Here is a 19,193-nt window from a genome sequence, read left to right on the forward strand (position 1 = left end):
GACCCGACGCCAGGCGAAGGGAGGCGGCGCCCGCCGCGGTCCGAGGGGGGTGGTCACCGCCACCGCCAGGCTGGCCGGCGGGAAGGGAAGGGGAGGGAAGCGACGGCCGCGACGCCCACGCCCGCCGCTCGCAGGCGCGGACCCCGACCCCCGCCAGACGGGCGCCGGCGCGCATGTGCGCGCTGCTAGATAGCGGCGGGGGGGCCGCGCGGGCGCGCCGGAAGCGGGCGGCCCGGACTTCCGGTCCCGTGGGGTTTTGGGTTCCGGCTTCCTGGTTCCGGGTTCCGGCAGGGCACGGGGGGCCGGCAAGCGGGAGCTGCCAGGGCGGCGGCGGAGCAGGGCCATGGAGAAGCTGCGGCGGGTCCTAAGCGGCCAGGACGACGAGGAGCAGGGCCTCACGGCGCAGGTAGCGGGCTGGGCGGGGGGGAGGTCCTGTGCGGGCCGCGTTGCGGAGGGACGACTCCGCCGCCTCCCGGGGAGACTCTGGGGAGCCTCCCCGGTTTTCGTGGCGTCTGCAGAGGCTCGCTTTGAGACCCACCCCACGCCCCGCTTTTGGCCTTCTGACCCTCGGGAGCCCCTCTGCTGCCCGTCTTCGCGCCCCCGGATCAGCCAGCCGCTCTCAGCCCAGCTCCGCTGGGTTTGCTGCGCTCGGCCTGGACCCTGAACCCGGCTGGGCAGCGCCAGCAGGTGGGCAGCGGCTTTGTCCTGCGAGCCGCAGCGAGCCCAGAGCTTACAGTCCCGTGCGTCCGCCGTGGAGGCGGACGAGGCGCTGGGAGTGCGTGTGTGCGTGTGTCTTTTGGGAGTAGGGACGCAGGAGAGGGGCGGGGAAGGTCGTTGAAAAAGCGAAATACGCGGAATTAGAAGTTGTCCGTTAGGGCATCCAGCCCCTGCCACAAGGTTAAACGTAAAACAAAAACATCCTTTGCTTCTGCGCTCTGAGCCGGGAGGCTTGATGAGGGTTACTTCCTCTAGCGAGAGGGTTAAAAATAGCAGTGGAGAAGGAACTGCTTTGTAAGTGTTTCTGTGGCGCGCATGCTGACGAGCCGTTACTGGCCTGTCCCGGGAGTGGGGCACTTACAACCCCATAGTGCTGCCCGAGGGTCGTTTGTTAGTCCCTTTCCATTCCCATCTCCCTTCCTTGTCGTGTTCACTCAGCACTTCTTGTGGCCAGGGTTCTAGGCTAGTCTGTGGGGGCTCAGGGGCTGGCGGAGAAGCCTCGGCTCTCAGGGGACGCTGTGACCAGTTGGGCCAATCACAGTGGCAACACAAGAATCCACGAGCGGTAGGTAGTGTGAGAAATGCCACTAGGGCAGTAATGGCTCACCCAACTCATTGATCGAGCCACTCTTTTGTTCCCCACCTTATGCCCCACGTCTGTGCTATATAGTACAGGACCCAGAGCTGCGTGTGGTTTTTTACATTTGCGTTAGTGAAAATTAAATACAATTTGGAATTCTTTCTTAGTCACACAGGTCACATTTCAGGTGCTCAGGGGGCACACGTGTTAGTGGCTGCTGTACAGGACAGTACGTGAGTGGGACACCTCGTGGCGGAAAGTTCTGTTGTACTGAGCCGCTCTAAGCCTTGGGGACAGGGAGGTGATAGTGCCCCTTTTCTTGAGCCCACAGTCTAGAGGGGAGAGAGATGTTGAGAATAGTCCAGAAAAGGGGGAAGCTGACGATGCAGTCAAGAGAGGGATCGTTGCTGGGGTGCCGTCCAGGAGTGGTTGGGAAAATCCCAGGAGATGGGACGTGTGCACAAGAGAAGGGGCCGGCCTTGGCCAGCTCACGCAGGCTGGTGTGCGGGCGACGGGAGGAGAGCGGGGAGAGCGTGTGGCACAGCTCCAGGTGCTGCCTTCAGAGCGGGAGAGGATTCTCCCCCGACTCCTTAGCTGTCCACACTGAAGCAGGAAATGAGGTTGCCAGGTGGAAGTTTGGAGGGGGTGAGCGTTGAAGTTCAAGGAGGTGCGAAGTGGTTGGTTAGAGAATAGGAAAACGAATGGAGGGGGGCAGCGTTGGGACTGTTCGCAGCACAGGGCCCCACCTGTGGGCAGTGGTCCTGAATTTGAAGCGGGAGTCACGTTCAGCAGCAGGAGGGCAGGGCAGGGCTGGCAGAGTTGGATTTCACCAGGGTTCACATTTTGCCCAGTGAATGCGTCAGAGGGACAGAGGGCCGAGTGATTATAGGAGGGCAGCCAGGGTGGGGGTCGGGGGGTGCTGGAGGGTAGGGGCTGGTGATCGGAAGGAGGACGCTTGAAACTGAGGTCACGGAGATTGTCGACACGTGGTGTATTTATTGCCAGAGAGAAGGGGCTCGGTTGACGTAAGGTGCAGAATTTGACCTTTGGAGGAGAGACGCTCGAGAAACCAAGAGTCTTAGAGTTTGGAAGCTGGCTTACTGCAGTGATGAAGTCACCAGGAGTTCAGACAGGAGTGGGGGGATGGTGGCGAGCCCCGTGCAGAGTCCTTACAAGAGCAAGAGTTGTGATGGGGCAGTGATGGGGGTGACCCAGGGGATGGTAGTGACAACAGTGAGAAGCAGCAGCAGGTGGCCTGGCGTGATGGCAGGATCTTGGAGGAGGCGTTTCTGGGGCTGAGGAAGGGAGGAGCGTGGCAGTGAACCCCCTAGTTATCAGGACCGGCGGGGGGGTTCTTGAGAAGATGGGGCCCCCCTTGGCGAGTGCAGACAGCGGGGAACGGGCCGGTCAGGGCACGGCTGGGGTGGGGGGGCGGGGAGGATGCCAGGAGCTGCTGGTGATACCTAGGGTGGTGTCCCTTGAGTGTGGCCGGGCGCATAGGAGCCGGGGTTGGAGGACTTGATGGAACTGGCTCAGGGCAGGCTGGGGAGGTGGCCAGACAGTGGAGGAGGGATCTGAGATCTGGGACTGCCCCATCATCCTGCTGAGGGTGGGGAGGGTGGAGGCCAGAGTTCGAGGCACGTCCCCAGAGGCCTTCAGCAGGACCACCCGCTCTGGCTGCTGCCCTCCCTGCCCTCCAGCCTGGGAGCTGCCTGATTTCCCCTGCAGCACATCCCGCCCCTGCTGTTCTGTTCGCTGGGCATTTGCTTGTTTGAAGTCATCTTCTCCCCCCCCCCCCCCCCCAGTCTCCCGCCCCCAGTAGCCGGTTAAAGCACTAGGCCACGAGAGAGGGCACTTCCTGCCTTGGAGCACTTTCTGCGATAGACGCAGCAGGAGGCTGGAATCCAGAAAGGGCTGGCTTCCCTCTGGGCCATTCCCCCAGGGACTCGGCCCTGCCTGGGGCTCCACTCACTGTCAAGGGAGCAGCACGCAAAGGGCTCGCGGGAGCCTGACGTCAGGGAGCAGGTGCGGGGCGCAGGTGCAGGGAGGGCGAGACCCTGAGCGGCCCGTGGAGCTGGCACCCGGGAGCACTCCGTAGGTATTTGCGGAATGGATGAGCAGAGGCCGGAGGGAAATCAGGCGAGCTTTTTCTTCAAGATGGGAGAGGCCCAATCACGGGGACAGGTGGAGAGACATGGTCTCAGGGAGAGAACTCGGGGCGCTCTTGGGGGTGCGGAGCTGACAGTGCAGGTTCCCAGAGAAGGTGGAGGGCTGGGCTCTAGGGCAGGGCGCACCGACCTCCGTGGTGATCCGAGGGAAAGGAGAGAGGTTCTCGAGGTCGGCGCGGCGGTTCGGCGGCAAACGGTGGAGGGAGGGCGTGTTGATGGTTTCCGTTTCCTGTGAAAGACGGGGAGCTGCCCGCTGGAAGTGTCAGGGCAAGACTGGAGGTTTGAGCAGTCAGCTGGCCACGGAGCCAGAGGCAGACAGACATCGCTGTGTCACGTCAGGCTGCCGGGCAGGCAGGGCCCACCGGAAGGTGCCGATGGCCTGAGCACCTGGCTGGGAGCCCCCCGTCCTGCCGTCGGACCGCCCAGAGGAAGAGGACGGCAGGCTGGAGTCGCGGTGGGATTTTGCCAGATGGGTGCGGCGGGAGGGAGATTCCAAAGGCCCTCCTGAGTCGGCATGGCGTGGGAGTTCCGCAGAACAGAAGGGAGGAGGAGGACCGGGGGGGGGGGGGGGCTGGCTAAGGGGACCCAGAGGCCGCGGTGCAGCCGGGACACGAGCAGTTGAATCAGCGCGGCCACCGTCGGGGGCCGGCAGCTGCCGCTTGAAGTTTGGACGTGGGCTGATTCCGGGTGGTGAGAGTGGCCTGGCTCACTGAGTGCACTGGAGGGCAGAGGTCACGGGGACTAGGGGGCGAGGCGCAGGGAGGCCAGGCTGTCCGGGTGGGTGCTGAAAGCATCCAACACTCTGCCGGGATGCAGGGTGGGACCTGTGATCAGGGGTCCCGAGTGGGAGAGGATGACCAGAGAGCAGTAGGTGACAGGAGTGGGGAGGGCAGGGGTGGCCGTTGACGCATGAGCCTGCCAGTCAGGGGAGGGGACTGGGCCAGGCGCAGGGCGCCCGGGAATGTGGGGTGACGATCCCACTCAGGAGAGTCGCTGGACACCTGTTGCCTGTGTTCGCCGTCGGCTCACCTTCAGCTCTTTACGCTGAGCCCAAGACCGGTCTTTGCTCGCGGGTTGAGTATTCTGTATTTACCAATAGAAATAACTCGTTTCGGTTTCGGTTTTAAGATCACCCCGTGGAAGTGGTAACAGGGGGAGACGCCTCCTGTTGTGCAAATAGCTGAGCAGACAGGAGAGCAACAGTGGGGTGAGTTAAACTTGTAGAGAAAGTGCAAACGACACGCGCCCGCATCACGGTGTCCTCACCCTGACCGTTCGGAAGTCGGGCTCACGGAGGACCCTGCCCTGCACGTGTCGTGCTCCACCTCTGGGCTTTGTTGTGCTCTGTGTAGCAGGGACACTGTTGGCGGGCGCCCTTCTGGTCCCATGAGGTTCGGATGTTTTCACGGCCGGTCTGGCCTGCACGTACAGTGGAGCGATTCTGTAAACGGGACGTTGCTGGAAGCAAGAATGGGAATTAAAGCAAATTTTTGAAAAAACCTTTCTTAAATGTGTTAAAAAGTGATGTGTGTTACATTTACAATCTTTATTTAGTTATTTTTATCTACTTTTCATGCTGCATAAGGACTCCCAGACTAACCTGTCGAGGTAAGGAATGTAGCCAAAGGTATTTTGAGCTTTCGCATATAAAACTTTCTGGTTTTGCTTCATTATTCTCGAGAATACATACTAAGCGTGTCTCATTTTTGAGTATATACGGTAACGGTAACCTAAGTCAGAAATGACATGTTGATACATGAGTTCTCAAGATCTGTTTCTAGTTTCTTGAGGCAGCCACTCTTGTCCTGCCCCAGCCTCACTGGGACAGAAGTTGCAAGAGTGTGTTGGCCCCGCCCCCCATCAGTGTGTCAGGAGCGGGGTCACTGCCGCTCTCTTCCCTCACCGTTTGGTCAGAATTTGCACAGCATACAGGAATGTTCTTGCTCTAGCATAAATGATCTTTCCAGTAATGTGTTTTTAATAATGGGTGAGGGCTTTCCTGAGTTGGTTTTAAGTGAACTTGTATAACGCATGGAAATGATCACCCCTGCTGGCTGCCCAGGTCCCCGTCACGGGGCGGGTGTACCCACCTCCCAGCAGCTCACCCTGGATATCCTGCAGTCACCCCACTTTGCCCCCAGCCAGGGACCGGCGGACGGGAGGTGGGTTCCGGAAGGCTGGCCCCCTGCCTCGAGGCAGAAGTGACACTGAGGTGCGGGGTGACGCTGCAGGCCGGGGCTGAACTCCAGCCGACGCCACATCAGGTCCCCCGTCCCCATCCAGCCCCCCGACTTTCTACAGGGTTTCTCCTGAGAGCAGTTCGTGTTCCAGATCCCTGTCTCGGGCTCTGCATCAGGGAGCCTGCCGTATGCGACCTCCGGCGGGGATGCGGGGAGGCGGTGATCCCTGCGTGCCGGGACCGTCTCCGCATCATCAGTCCACAGTCCGCTTGTCTTGTTTCTTTAAGCACTGAGTATTTTATAACACGCATCATACGCTGTGTCCACTGGTCCACGTCCATGTGCGCCTGGCGTCCCGCCCAGGTAAGGCCCTGGAGAACCGGGAGCCCAGGGCTGCTGTCACAGCTGCTCTCACACCTGGGCAGGGCTCTCGGCTTCTCAGGACCATGTGAGTCCCAGGTGATGTTCACATCTCCCTTGGCAGCCGTGGACTGTGGCTCTTCTCCAAGGCCCGACCATGTGCAGCATAAGACCGATTCCCCGTATGGGTCAAAATGAAACTGGGCCATAATTCAGCATAAAGAATCAGATTGGTTCATAGCAGGTTAAGAACGTGTTCTGATCTCCCTTCCTCTTGAAGGTCCTGGATGCCTCGTCCCTTAGTTTCAACACCAGGTTGAAGTGGTTTGCGATCTGCTTCGTGTGCGGCATTCTCTTCTCTATCCTTGTGAGTTAAAGCTTCGTGTTGCCCGATCGCTTTTACTTTTTGTCAGACCGATGACCCCGTGTAGTGGCAGCGAGCAGCCTGTAGTCGATCGCAGTGAGTCTGTTTCCACGGGATGTATGTCGCCTGAAATAGGGGCGAGGAGATCAGGACAGGGAGGCGTTCACATTTCATGGGGTTTAGGGGCTGTGAAAATAATTTAAAAAAAAATTTTTTTTTAATGTTGATTTATTTTTGAGACAGAGAGAGACAGAGCATGAACGGGGGAGGGGCAGAGAGCGAGGGAGACACAGAATCCCAAACAGGCTCCAGGCTCGGGGCTGTCAGCACAGAGCCTGACACGGGGCTCAAACTCACAAACCGTGACACCATGACCTGAGTTGAAGGTGGACGCTCAACCGACTGAGCCCCCCAGGCGCCCCGAAAATCATTTTTTTTAAGAAAACCCATGTGTGTAAAGAGCTGTAGGGTCAGGAATCGAGATGCCTTAACTACTTTGTTTAACTTGCCGTTTACCAGGCCTGTTGACGTAAGAGTGAGGTTGACTCACGTGCGCAGGGGAGGTTGTGTTACCGCTAAGTTGTGCGCACCGACCCGCAAAACAGGCAGAAGGCTCAGAGTCGATGACAAGGAAAGTTAACTGCCTTTTTAAAGCTGCAAAAAGTCTGCATTGGTGCATTTATGCTTAAACTGCATATTATGTAACGATCATACGTAGCACGTTTGTGTTTCAAGCTGTCCCGGTGGTGTCATGATTTTAAAATCTGTCTTAACTCAGGGAACTGGATTACTGTGGCTTCCCGGGGGCATCAAGCTTTTCGCAGTGTTTTACACGCTCGGAAACATCGCCGCGCTGGCCAGGTACGTGTAGAAGCCGGGCTCTTCGGGTCGTTTGGGTTGCTGTTGCCATCGCAGTCTTCCTTCCCGGTGAGCACTTCCTGCTAGGGTCTTCTTCTGTAGCTGCACAGTTGATGTTCGCGCAGGAAACGTTTATCGTTCCCTGCCGTGGGCCAGCGGCGCGGCGGAGTGGGGTGGGCAGGGGGAGCCAGCATTTGGGGCACTTGCCGGGTGTTTCTCTCCGTTACCCCAGTGTGTGATCCTTGGAGCTGGGTGAGTCCCTACCCCGGGGGTGTGCCCAGTTGAGGTGACCAGGCGCACTTCCCACCAGACCGTCCTCCAGAGCCCCGCTCCCTGCTTGTGAAGCCTCGTCTTAGTGAGAGAAAGGACCGGCCCTCCAGCCGACCAGCCCGAAGATCCGGCCTTAATGGTGGCGAGCACCAGCGAGCCCAGTGGCATTTCGGATCGGGCTTTCGCAAATTCCTGTCTGAGGATCTTTGGTGCATGTTTGGGTGTTTGGAGATCTGTTGAAGTAGGTGTCAGAGGCAGGAGTTAGCTTTCCCAGGTGACCTTCTGTCTCCTCCGGAACTTTCTGGATCAGAGGTAGTCACGTGAAGCTGTGTGAGCTGAGGCCAAGCTCAGCCCGCTTTCCTGGGCTTGTGCCTGCAGGCCTTCCCTTCCAGGCTCTGGTCTGAGCAGAGCCCAGCTCAGCACGTGTATGTGTTGCCGCTGTCCGGGGCTTTAAACGGACCTGTGTCCGGAGGGCATCGTTCATCGCTCTGGCCCGTCACGGGCGGAAATGAGGAAGGGTAGTGACTGAGTTGGCACAGATTGGAAGCAGGTCACCTGTGAGTTCAGGATCCCTCCGACCGCCAGTAATTTGTAAAAAGGCATTTATGTGTGTCATAGGAAACTAAGGTTTCCTTTTAGGGCCCCTGGCTGGCTCAGTCCGTAGAGCACGTGACTCTTGATCTCGGAGTCGTGAGTTCACGCCCCACGTTGGGCCTAGAGCTTACTTAAATAAACAAGTTTTAAAAAAAACAAAGGTTTCCTTTTAATATTAAAGAAAAATATAAGTGATTTAGTGAGAAATTTGTATTCGTAAACCAGCATGGGATGTCTTTTCTTGAAAGCATTTTTGTTTATATGGCCAGACAAATTATAGATTCATCTCTGCTCCTGTTTGTTTCAAATAGTACGTGCTTTTTAATGGGACCCGTGAAGCAGCTGAAGAAAATGTTTGAAACGACAAGATTGCTTGCAACAATCATCATGCTTGTAAGTAAACACTGACAATTCAAGCGTTTGGACGTGTCTTGCGTTACTGCTTTGCAGATGGTCGCCCGCCCTTCTGTCTGGACTCTTCTGTTTCTCTCACTGCCTGTATGTCATCCTCACATCCCTAAGCCTGTGTGTCTGCAGGAGGTAGATGGTACAGCATTGCCTAATTGGCCGACTCGGTAAATCCCGCCTTCTGTTGCACGTGCTCCGGAGCTCCGTGGGTTCAAAGCGGAGCTGGGAGGTGCTTGAACGCTGTTTCCAAGCCCCGCAGAGCGCCTCTTACCGGATGTGTGTGCTCTCGGGGAGGTGGGGCTGGAGTACAGGTCTCCTCCGGGGCCACTGGAGTCCTCTCGGGGACGCTGGGCTCAACTGACATAGCCGGTCGTCTGGCTTTGGTGCCTTCCCGTGTCACCGTTTGTACTCCCAACAGCGTGGCTTCTGTGGCCGGACCTGTGAGTGTGCCGGGTCCCTGTCACCGGACTGTGCACGGCTGCCAGGTTGTCACCCTACACTTGGCGTTCTCTTTATCTGTGAACCGGGTGAGGGGCGGGTAACCGTTTTCACGTCGCACATTTTGGGCTCTCGGCTGACGTTTTGGGGCCCCGGGCCGAGGAACTCGAGTGTCCCTGTGTGCACTGAGCCCCCGGCTCCCAGCGTGTTCGTCTGTGTCTCTGGCGGCTTCCTCTTGCCTCTTTAACACACGTTGTGGAGTGTAAGGTCAGTCGTATCGGCCGGTTTGTCCTTGTAACCAGTGCTAAGCTTCTAGACGCAGCTCATTCTCAACCATAATGTGTGTCTCCTCCCACCTCGTTACCAGAGGGAACACCTGTTTCAGACTAACTTCTCGTTCGTGTCCTTTTTCACTGTCGTCCTAGTGTAGGACCGTATTTCCGATTTTTCCAGTTAGAATTTCGTGTGTTAGCATGTACAGCGATACATTAACACTCAACTTTGTCTAGGTTACTGGGAAGTTATCTCATGCTATTAGACCGTGAGAAGTTTATATTTTACTAGGATTTTTTGGAGACTGGCTTTGCGTAGAGTCTCCTGGAACCCGTCTTAGTCGTGTATAAGCATCAAGTGGAGAAGGCTGTGCAAACATTTAGAAATGTAGACCATTTCCCAGAAGAGACCGTTAAGTATTTATATGACACAACTTCGGTGATGACTCCAGTCAGCATGTCCACCTGACTGTTCTGTGTGGTCTCATTTGCTGCTCACGTAAAATTTTGCCTGATGATGGCCGTGCGCCCATCCGGCCACTCACGTGGCGTCTCCTCAGTGCCAGCCCCCACCTCAAGCACGTCACAGACCAGTTCTGCTTCGTTCATTGCCGGAGCCCTTCAGAGCATGTGGATAGACAGCGTCCTCATTTTCAAGAGAAGATTACTGGAGTCTGGACCGAATGACTGATTTAACACTCGAAGCGTCAAAGCCTAGGGCTCTCTGTCCGCCAGCCTCCTGCTTGTCACTGTTGCTGTCACCTGCCCCTTGGGGGACCCAGGGATGTGGAGTGGTGCTGTCATCTTCTGCATGGAAATCATTACAGTAGATTCCTTCTGTAGAGTTAAGTAAAGTAGAATTACTGGGCGTCCCCGGTCATACTAAGCTCTCTGTCGGCGATTTTGTGTTACCAGACACGAACACAAGCGTGCGTAAGAACGGCTGTTGTCTGGGATTAAGAGGGTGGGTGTCGTGACGAGCACGGAGTCATGTGTAGAAGGGTTGAGTCCCTCCGTTGTACACCTGAAACTAATAGAACATAGATGTTAATTATACAAGAATTGGAAAAATTGAAGATCAAATTAAAAGAACAGCTGATATCACTAAGCCATTCCTCAAACGTCCTTTCCGTTGATTTGATCAACGGATTGTTCACTAGGAGCTTCCAGTTTGCCTGGGAACACTGCAGTCACGGACTCGAGGGGAGGATGAACTTGGCACGCAGTGTGGAACGCGGCTAGACTTGGCCGCGGCTCTGATCTTGTCCTGTAGTTTTATTATGCATGCAAATGATGCAGATTAGTTTATGATTTTTTTTAAGGTTTTGAAAGGACTCACATTTGCAATTTTTTCTTTCCTTTCCTATAGTTGTGTTTCATACTTACATTGTGCGCTGCTCTTTGGGTAAGTATGTCAGCTGCGCCTGCTTTCTGCTAACTGGCCCCTCACCGTCATGCTCATCCTGCTGTCCCAAAGGAGCTCAAAGTCTGCTTCTTGAAGCCCACAGAGGTTGGGTGTCCCTAACATTGTGTATCGTGACATGAGCTTAGTGGCTACACTCGCGATGAACCCCGCCATCCAACACAGGCGGGCTCCTGCTTGCCTCTGGAGCACACTGACCTGACCCTGACGGCTCCTGGGCTCCCAGGGGCTCCTGCTGGGGTCTGTCTGCTCTCGTCTGCGGTGCTCGCGAGCCGGGCCATCCTATCCCCTGCGGCAGAGAGGAGGCCGCTGATGAGGGAGTGCGTTTCGAGTCGCAAGATGTCAAAACTAATAAGAAAGGGCAAGAAAACAAACCAAAACAAATTAGCAGAAGGGGGCGCCCGGCCGGCCTGGTCGGAAGAGCGTGCGACTTGATCTTGGGGTTGCGACTTCGAGCCCCACGTTGGGTGCAGAGGTTACTTTAATTAATTAATTTTTAAGAAGATGTAAAATCGCTTAAAAAAAAAAGGGCGGGCGGGCAAAAGAACTTCAGTATACCTGTTACTGTTAAGGTGAACAGCTCTTCATTAGCCTGAAGTTCAGCACACTTTCCAGTGCTCCTGAGTCTTTATTCCCTTTATTTATTTGCCACCCCCCCCATCTACTTAGGGATTTGAGGTGGTTCGTGAGCTATCGAGAAAACTACACATTAAAAAAAAAAAGAAACAGTAGCATATATGTTCTAGAAATATTCTGTCAAAATGGACTGAGCTTTAATTGTGTGACAATTCTCACACCTCATTTCTCAATGATGACTGAAAGAATATTCTTTAGTTTTTTTCATGTTTGTTTATTTTTGAGAGAGAGCATGAGCACGAGCGGGGGTGGGGCAGAGAGGAAGACACAGAATCCAAAGCAGGCTCCAGACTCTGAGCTGTCAGCCCAGAGCCTGACTCAGGGCTCGAACCCACAAACCGTGAGATCATGACCTGAGCCGAAGTCAGAGGCTTAACCGACTGAGCCACCCGGGCGCCCCTAAAAGAATGTTCTTAATTAAACAGTATTTGCATATCTGTATGGAACATTGAGTTTTGGCCTTGGTCTAACAGCCTATTTATTTATAGGCAGTAAGTTAAAATGAATAAAGAAGTAAGCAAAAATAAAAATGAACAAGGAATTCTAAAAACAGGCCATTTTAAAACCGAAACTGTTAATTTTACGTTATTCTAGAAGATCACGGTAAAATGCCGTTTTTCTTCAAAAAATAACTCCAGGAGCAAGAGAGAAAGGAGTAAAGGGTGCACATCCCACCCAGGACAGAGATCGGATAGCTCCGTGGGGTCTTCAGGGTTGATTTTAGTGAAGGTGGCGTCGACTTGGGGAGCTGGCCGGAGAGCACCGGCGCGTGCAGCCTCGCGCGGTTACTTCGGGGACACTCACCCGGTGCCCTGTATTTCCCAGCGTCTAAATTGATACGGAGACTTTAGAAAGGAAAGATGCTTCATGGAGATTTAAAGTTTGGATCTACCGAGTCTCAAATTTGTCACAGTAAAACTTAATAACGTAAATGAAGCTGTCTGCATTTTCGAAGGGGAGGAATTGAAACCTGTTTGAGAAAAATGTTTTTAAAGATTCCTAACTTGCTGTTTGTCTGTTTTTGCTGTTGTTAGTGGCACAAGAAGGGCCTGGCCTTGTTGTTCTGCATATTGCAGTTCTTGTCGATGACCTGGTAAGTCTTGCTTAGGCTGGTGAGAAACTTCAAATGCCCTAAGTCTCGATAAGCATTTTCTTATGGAGCCTTTGAGCCTGGGAACGTCTAGCCTTTCGTGTGATGGTTCGAAGCATGTGCCCTGGAGGGGACGGACCTCCTGAGAGGTCAGATGAGTGCGATTTGCAGTGTCCCGTGGGACCCACACGTCGCTCGGTGGCGACTGGGGAGGGGTGGGGACGCACCAGTGGGGGGTGGGGTGCTGTTGCACAATGATGCCCTTACTTCTTCTTCCTCGTATGAGAAAGAAACGACAGCACATGTAGGGAATACCAGATGGACGTGTACGAGCGAGGCCATGTCAGGGAGAAGCCCGGGAGAATACTGGCTCTTTGCTCCGTGTTGCCCGATGGTTGTAACGGAGAATTCCCTCTGCTGAACGTGGCCCTGTGAGATCTGGCACGTCCCATCTGAATCGTCAGTGAATACAGTTGACCTTCGGCACGAGGGGCACCAACCCCCACCGCGGGAAATCTGTGTATGACCTTTGCCCCAGAACTTAACTACCAAGAGCCTACTGTTGAAGCTTCGCCAGTTACAGAAACAGTCGATTAATACGCATTTTCTGTATGTGTCCCGTAGTGTGGGCTTACGATAATACCTATTCCTTAATTCTTTTTGGTATTCCTCGGCCGCGGGCTTCATCTGCCAGGTTTTTTCAAAATGGTGCAGATCTCCAGCCAAAAAATTTCCCAGTTGTATTTATTGGGGGAAAAAAAGAAATCCACATTTAAGTGGACCCAATGAGTTCAAACCCACGTGGTTCCACAGAGTCAACTGCCCGTGGTTGCAAATCCCGCTTCTCGGCCTTCCCGTTGCCTGTGGTGACCTGTGCCTCCGAGTATTCGGCCTCGCCCTTCCCTCCTGGCCACATGCTCCCCTCCTCCGGGAAGCCTGTTTAGGGTCTGGGCTGCAGTGAGTGTGTGATCGGGTTGGTTGTGCCCCTCCTCACACGCCTCCGTGTTTGTCCCAGATCCAGTATCTGTCAGAGGGTTTTCCTTCTTCAGAGCTTAGTTCGTGCGCTCCCTGCAGGGGTCAGGCCACCCTGCCTGGGCTTGTGGCCTTCAGCCTCTCTTGACGTCGCCCCTGCGAGATCAGTCTTTCCTTGCGCCCTGTTCCCCTCCGCTGGTCGCGGCCTCGACGGGTGTTACCTGTGCTTCTCTGTGCATGGCTTCACTCTTGTTCGGGGAACCGTGGGAAGATGTAAATCCCGTGCCTTGGCCTTTTTCTGTAAGAGGTTGCATTTTGTGGCATCATCTGTACGTGATGGTTGATGTATCCCTGAAGGGGAATGCCGTTTATTCTCGCTTTACTCTCTTGATCGAAAAGACTTAAAAGGGTGACCTTCTTACCGGAACAGGCCCAGACTGTAGCGGGCGGTCGAGTCCCACAGATGGCTCCTGAAAACACAGAGTTTCTTGTTCGGGAGGCGGGGGGCGGGGAACAATCACTTGCCCATTTAACAAGTTCCCGGCTGAAGCTGCCGTTACTGGTCTGGGGCTGTGCTTTGAGGGTTACTGCACAGTATCGTGCAGCTTTGTTTGTTACGGTGTTGGAGTGTGGCCCCTCGGCATGAAGAAGAGCGGCAGGTGTCTGGATCGTCTCCGCATCTTTGAATTTCTCTTGCAGGTACAGCCTGTCGTACATCCCGTATGCAAGGTGAGACTGTTCAAATTCCATCTTGTCATTTCTGGTCCTCTGCTGATCTTGACACAGCTACGTGAATTTTAGGATATGCACATTCAAATATGATGTAAAAAGCTGTTTTTCGTAGACTTTCTCTCCGCATGCCCCCCCCCCATTTACTTTATTTACTTTTTAAATCAGATCAATAGAAGTTTGCCGTATAAAGCAAAACCATTCAGAACATGTGTAGCAACCAGGTTGGAACCTCCTGTTTTTACCAATTAAACATTTACAGTTAGGAAATTTTGACGACAGATTCCTGATCCTTCCCTGACTGCAAATACTCGGTAAATGGGAAGGACAGACACCAGTAAAACAAAATTCCACATTAAAAACAAAAAAACAGGAAGTTAGTGAGAAACTGAGGTCTGATACATCGGTGTTTGTTTGAAGCCAGTAGAAACATATTTATTTTATGTGTCAAGAGTAACTACCATTCTCTTGCATTTTTTTCAGAGAAATGTACTAATTTAGTTGTGGAGGGAAAAACCTAATTATAACCTTAAACCTGACCGGTTCAGAAAAGTACTCTGTTGAGGCACCACTTTGCTTCTGGGTGAAATTTGGGAACAGGTTACATATGAAAAACAGCAAACTCGTATGCCTAACGTGAACAATGAAGGAAACTGTAGAAATACGATTTTTATTCATCTCAAATGGATGATTCTTTCTGATGAGTGCCTGTACGGGGTCAACCCAGGTGGGCAGGCTGTCCAGCAGGGGGACCATAGGTAGCTCGCCTGTCCTCGGGGCCCCAGCTGGGAGATGTCGTGCCGTTTCTCAGCAAGAGGACAGGTCACCTAGAAGTGATAACCACCCCTGTAAGACTGAGTTCAAAGCCGTGGCCAGGCTACTAGAAAGTGCTTAACCCTCTGCCTTTGAGGGCAGCATATAGAATCTGCTCACACAGCTCTAGTCCCCTGGTGAGTGCTTTCCTTAATTTTTTTATTTAGTAAGGTTTTTTTTAAAAAATCCCTACACCCAGTGTGGGGCTCAAGTTCCTAACCCCGAGGTCCAAAGTCTCATGTTCTTCTGACTGAGCCAGCCAGGTGCCCTGACTGGTGCATGCTTTTAACAATCCGTATACAAATAGTAATTTTAAATGCATAAAAGCATCAAGTGGTAGTTCAAACAAACTGTTTTGGAAAGAAAATGTGAAGGGCGAAGTCTTGTGAATTTTATTTTTTTTGAATTCTGAGGATTCGTCATACACGTTTTGCTTTTTAAAATCCAGCTGGTTGTTTTAAAACTTGGTTCTTTTGTCAGGTTATTTTTGGTATTTATGTTTATTTCTTTACATTAAGATTAGCATGTGTGCTGGAAAAGATTTCCTAAAATAAATGCCATTTCAGACGTTAAAACATTATTTTGAAATTTCAGTTCCTGATTTCAAGTGATACTCAGCAGAGTTTTAGTTAGAAAATGTTTTGATGGCTTCACTGAGTTCTCTTGTAAAAGGTCCTCACGTGTCTGTCTCTTGGCGGGAATGTGTTGTCCACGTTTGCTCCTGAGGCAGGTTATTATATTGTTTTCCCTCTTTTTTCCCCCCAACCAGGGATGCGGTAATTAAATGCTGCTCTTCTCTCTTAAGTTGAAAATGAGAAATTCTTTGAAAAGAGCATTGGAAGGACTGATGTTGTGTTTTTGGTGAAGTACGCCTTTCCCGATGCAGTAATCACTCCCCCTACAGCTGCCGTGACCATCGTGACCGTTTTGTGTGCTGGCGGAAAGGCCACGCTTGATTAAACTGTTAAACACTCGTAACGTGAAATTCATGATGTGTCGCTAACATGCTCTCCCCGCAGATTAGGAGCTTTTAATCTCTGCCAATTGTAAATGATTTTTGTCCCTGGTTTTTTAACCTTTTCTAAGCAGCATCTAAGATGTGAATATTTAAGACTGTGCCGCAAGCTCTTTTAAAAATGTCTGTTTTTAAAGTATCTTTTTTTTAAAAAACACCTTAAATGTGAAAGTTTTTACTTTAAGCTAAAAATTGCTTATCATATGTAATAAAATAATATATAAATCTTGACAATTTTGAAATAAATCCACACTTGGACAAAGAATATTTTCTGGATCAAATTTATAACGTTTTAGGTGGGGGGCACACTGATGGAGTTCTGGCACGACACAGTGTTTCTGTAGAAAAATGAATGAGAGACAGTCTCTGTCCTAACAATGCTGTGAACATTTGCACAAGATCACAGGACTGTGATGGTGACGGCAGGGAAGAGGGTGTCATCCAGACCGAAAAACACACCAGAAAGTTGAGGAGGAGGGTGGGGCGTGGGGGACGGTTCCAGAGGTGTGAGGAGTGTCCACGGGGCAAGTCGGGTAGGTGAGGGTAGGTGAGGCAGCCCCAGCAGGAAGCTGCTTTCACCCCTGCGCTGGAAGAATGGTTGGGGGTGGGTGGGTGAAGCCCAGCCCCCCACTCCTGTTCTGAGGTTGTTCCCCCACCCCCACCCCACGTGTGGATCCGTGGTCAGATCCATAGCCAGCAGCACAGGGGAAGGGCCAGCACGGCCCTTGGCCTTGGTGTGGCGATCCTTGATAACGATGTGGGCTCAGACGGGTGGTGGGAGGGTTAGCTCTTCAGTGGTTAACCCCGAAAACATTCCCCGGCCTTTGCCGGGGGGGGGACAGGGCAGATCGGAGCTCGACTGGGGAAGGCTGGCGGTGGGGAGCGAGGCCAGGCCCAGGCCCCACGCCCTAAAGGATACCGCAGGTCAGGGTGGGAACACGGCACCAGGCGGCGGTGACAGGCGACCGCCTGACACCTCCCCCGGCCCCCCAAGAGGTCCCAGTCCCGTGGCGGTTGTGGTTACAGAGAGTCACAGGACACCGTGGGAGGGCGGAGAGGACAGCTCGCTGCGCCGCGGGCAGAGGTGCGTGCAGAGCAGGGAGGGAGGGGAGGGGGGTGTGGTGTGTACCACACGGGAAGCGGGCTGTGCAGGAGGCCCGCCGAGGGGCCGGGGTGTGACCTGGAGGCGTGGAGCTCAGAGAAGTGGGTTATTCTCGGTGTCGGTAGATGACGGTAGCCACAGAGAGTCCGTCTGCGGCCCCAGGAGGATCAGCCTTGAGCCGGCGGCCCCCGTTGGGGTGGCGGTACGGTGACGTGGCCCCGTTGCCGTGTTCGTGCACAGGGTCCCGGGACGGAACACAGAACTTCGGGCGACATTCCTGCTGTGGAGGTGCAGGCTCAGCCTCGGGACGGAGCAGAAGCCCGGTCGGTCCGCCCACCGAGATGGCGCGGGCGCTGCCTTGCCTGGAGCTGCCGGGCTTCCCGGGTGGCCCCCCTGTCCCGGCCCAGGCGGCAGAGGTGGCGGGCGTCCCCCGGGCACGTGCGGGTGGGGGGCGGGGTGGTGGAGAAGGACCGGACGAGGTGAGGTGCATCTTGTTAACTTCCTCGCTCGCTGGACAGGACCCGCCCCCCCGCGGATGACAGCCGGGCCCTGCAGGGGGAGGGGGGACACCTGCGGGGTGCCACAGCCCGCAGGGTGAGTGGACGGGGCGGGGCCCTGGCTGGGGGGGGGGGTGAAAGGTACGGGGGAGTCTCCTTATGACCCCAGAGAGTGCAGGTCAGGGTGTGTGGGCGGGGCCCTGTCCTTGGGAAGGTCACCCCGGTGCCCCCTGCCGCCCCTCCTGTTCTCAGGGCTTACGTCCCCCCGGCTCCACCAGCGCTGGGGGGGGGGGGGGGGGGACCGGCGGGCATGTGTGGGGCCAGCGCCTCCGCCTCCCTGAGAGCAGATCGGCCTGGCAGGTGCAGTGGCTGTTGGCCCCGCATAGGGGTCCCCAAACATTAAAATCGACGGGCGTAAGCAGAGAAGGGCCTTCTGGCTGAACCGAAGAGGGGCATGAGCCGGCGTGGGTCACCCTGGCCGGGATTGTCGGCCGCTCGGTCACTGCAGAGAGCTTGGGGGGGCTCCACGTCCGCGTGGCCGTGCGCGCCCGGGCTGCGTCCTCCCCTCTGGGACCCCCACCCCGCTGCCGTCTGAAGATACTTTATTTGCTTGATAGAAGATCGTTTATTTGCTTGATAGGACGCGCGGGGGCAGAGCCGGCCCGAGATGCACACTGAGGGAAGGCCGCTCTTAACACACTTCTCTGTGCGACCTTGCACGTCACCGGGCCCCACCTGACGGCTCCCGGAGCATGAGTCCGCGTGAGCTCACCCCGCGCTGCTGCAGCGCGGGGCTGTGCGTGCTGCTCACGTCACGGCCGCAGTGACAGGGCTGGGGGGTTGGGTAACCTGCGTGCGACGGTGACCACCGGGATCCTTCGGGGACCTTGGCAAAGGGCTGTCCCCAGAGGGCAAGGCCAAGCAAACGGTTCCGTGAGTCTCCAACTATTCCGTCACCTCCCGGTGTGTGAACCAGCCTTCGGGGTGTCCACGGTCCTCTGAAATGCCACTGCGCATCTCTGCAAGGCCGAACGCGGCAAGGAAGAGGTGCGGTGTAAGCTTCAGGCCTATCGTTTTAAGGGAAGCCTGTGTCTTTTCTCCCCACACCGTCCTGTTCTGATTTGCTTCGGGCTTTTCCAGGCTGTTGCAAGAAAGAGCCACGTGTGAAGTCTCGCTTTCAAAGCAGCTCACCTCCTAGCCACCATTGTGGCTCACCATCCCGAGCGGCGGGTTCCTGGTGCAACACGGCAGGCAGTGTGGCGATTCTCAAAGTGGGGTCCCGGACACCCTGCCGGGGCCCGCTTTGGCGCTAATCCCAAGACCCTGTGCGTCCACTCGTGCTACCATGAACGCACGGCGGAGTCACGGGGCTGTGGACGCGTGATCACACGAGAACCCGGCAGGACGGAGCCCACCCCTCATCTCTGATTTGTTGGTTTTAGCAAATACCGTTATTTTTCATTAAAAACATGTTAACGTGATGGGTGTATTGTTCGTTTTTCAGTTTATTTTTTTACTCATGTCTACACCCGATGTGGGGCTTGAACTCACAACCGCGAGATCGAGAGCCATGTGTTCTTCTTACTGAGCCAGCCGGGCGCCCCAACGTAATGGGTGTATTGTTAATGTCACGAGTTTGTTGTCATTTTTAGATGTGTTAATACACGTTTTTTAAGTCACTTGGAATTTCTACTGAGGTTAACATCC

At 54.5% G+C, this 19,193-nt stretch overlaps 1 protein-coding gene and 1 long non-coding RNA gene across 2 annotated transcripts; both read left to right on the top strand.

Annotated features, from left to right (window-relative positions):
- The first annotated feature begins 250 nt into the window (after positions 1 to 250).
- On the top strand, positions 251 to 16,152 carry SFT2D1 (SFT2 domain containing 1). The gene is made up of 8 exons (XM_027056483.2): positions 251 to 406; positions 6,286 to 6,372; positions 7,148 to 7,230; positions 8,403 to 8,484; positions 10,579 to 10,614; positions 12,303 to 12,361; positions 14,030 to 14,059; positions 15,642 to 16,152. Exons 1-8 carry the CDS (start codon positions 344 to 346, stop codon positions 15,679 to 15,681), a joined length of 480 nt encoding a protein of 159 aa, XP_026912284.2. The 5' UTR covers positions 251 to 343; the 3' UTR covers positions 15,682 to 16,152.
- A 1,465-nt stretch (positions 16,153 to 17,617) lies between these two features.
- Positions 17,618 to 18,967, top strand: LOC113598590 (uncharacterized). The gene is made up of 3 exons (XR_003419197.2): positions 17,618 to 17,950; positions 18,127 to 18,533; positions 18,627 to 18,967. It is a non-coding gene; the product is annotated as an uncharacterized LOC113598590 (long non-coding RNA).
- The last annotated feature ends 226 nt before the right edge of the window (positions 18,968 to 19,193 follow it).

The sequence above is a fragment of the Acinonyx jubatus genome, chromosome B2 (assembly GCF_027475565.1).
Source record: "Acinonyx jubatus isolate Ajub_Pintada_27869175 chromosome B2, VMU_Ajub_asm_v1.0, whole genome shotgun sequence".
Lineage (NCBI taxonomy): Eukaryota > Metazoa > Chordata > Mammalia > Carnivora > Felidae > Acinonyx > Acinonyx jubatus.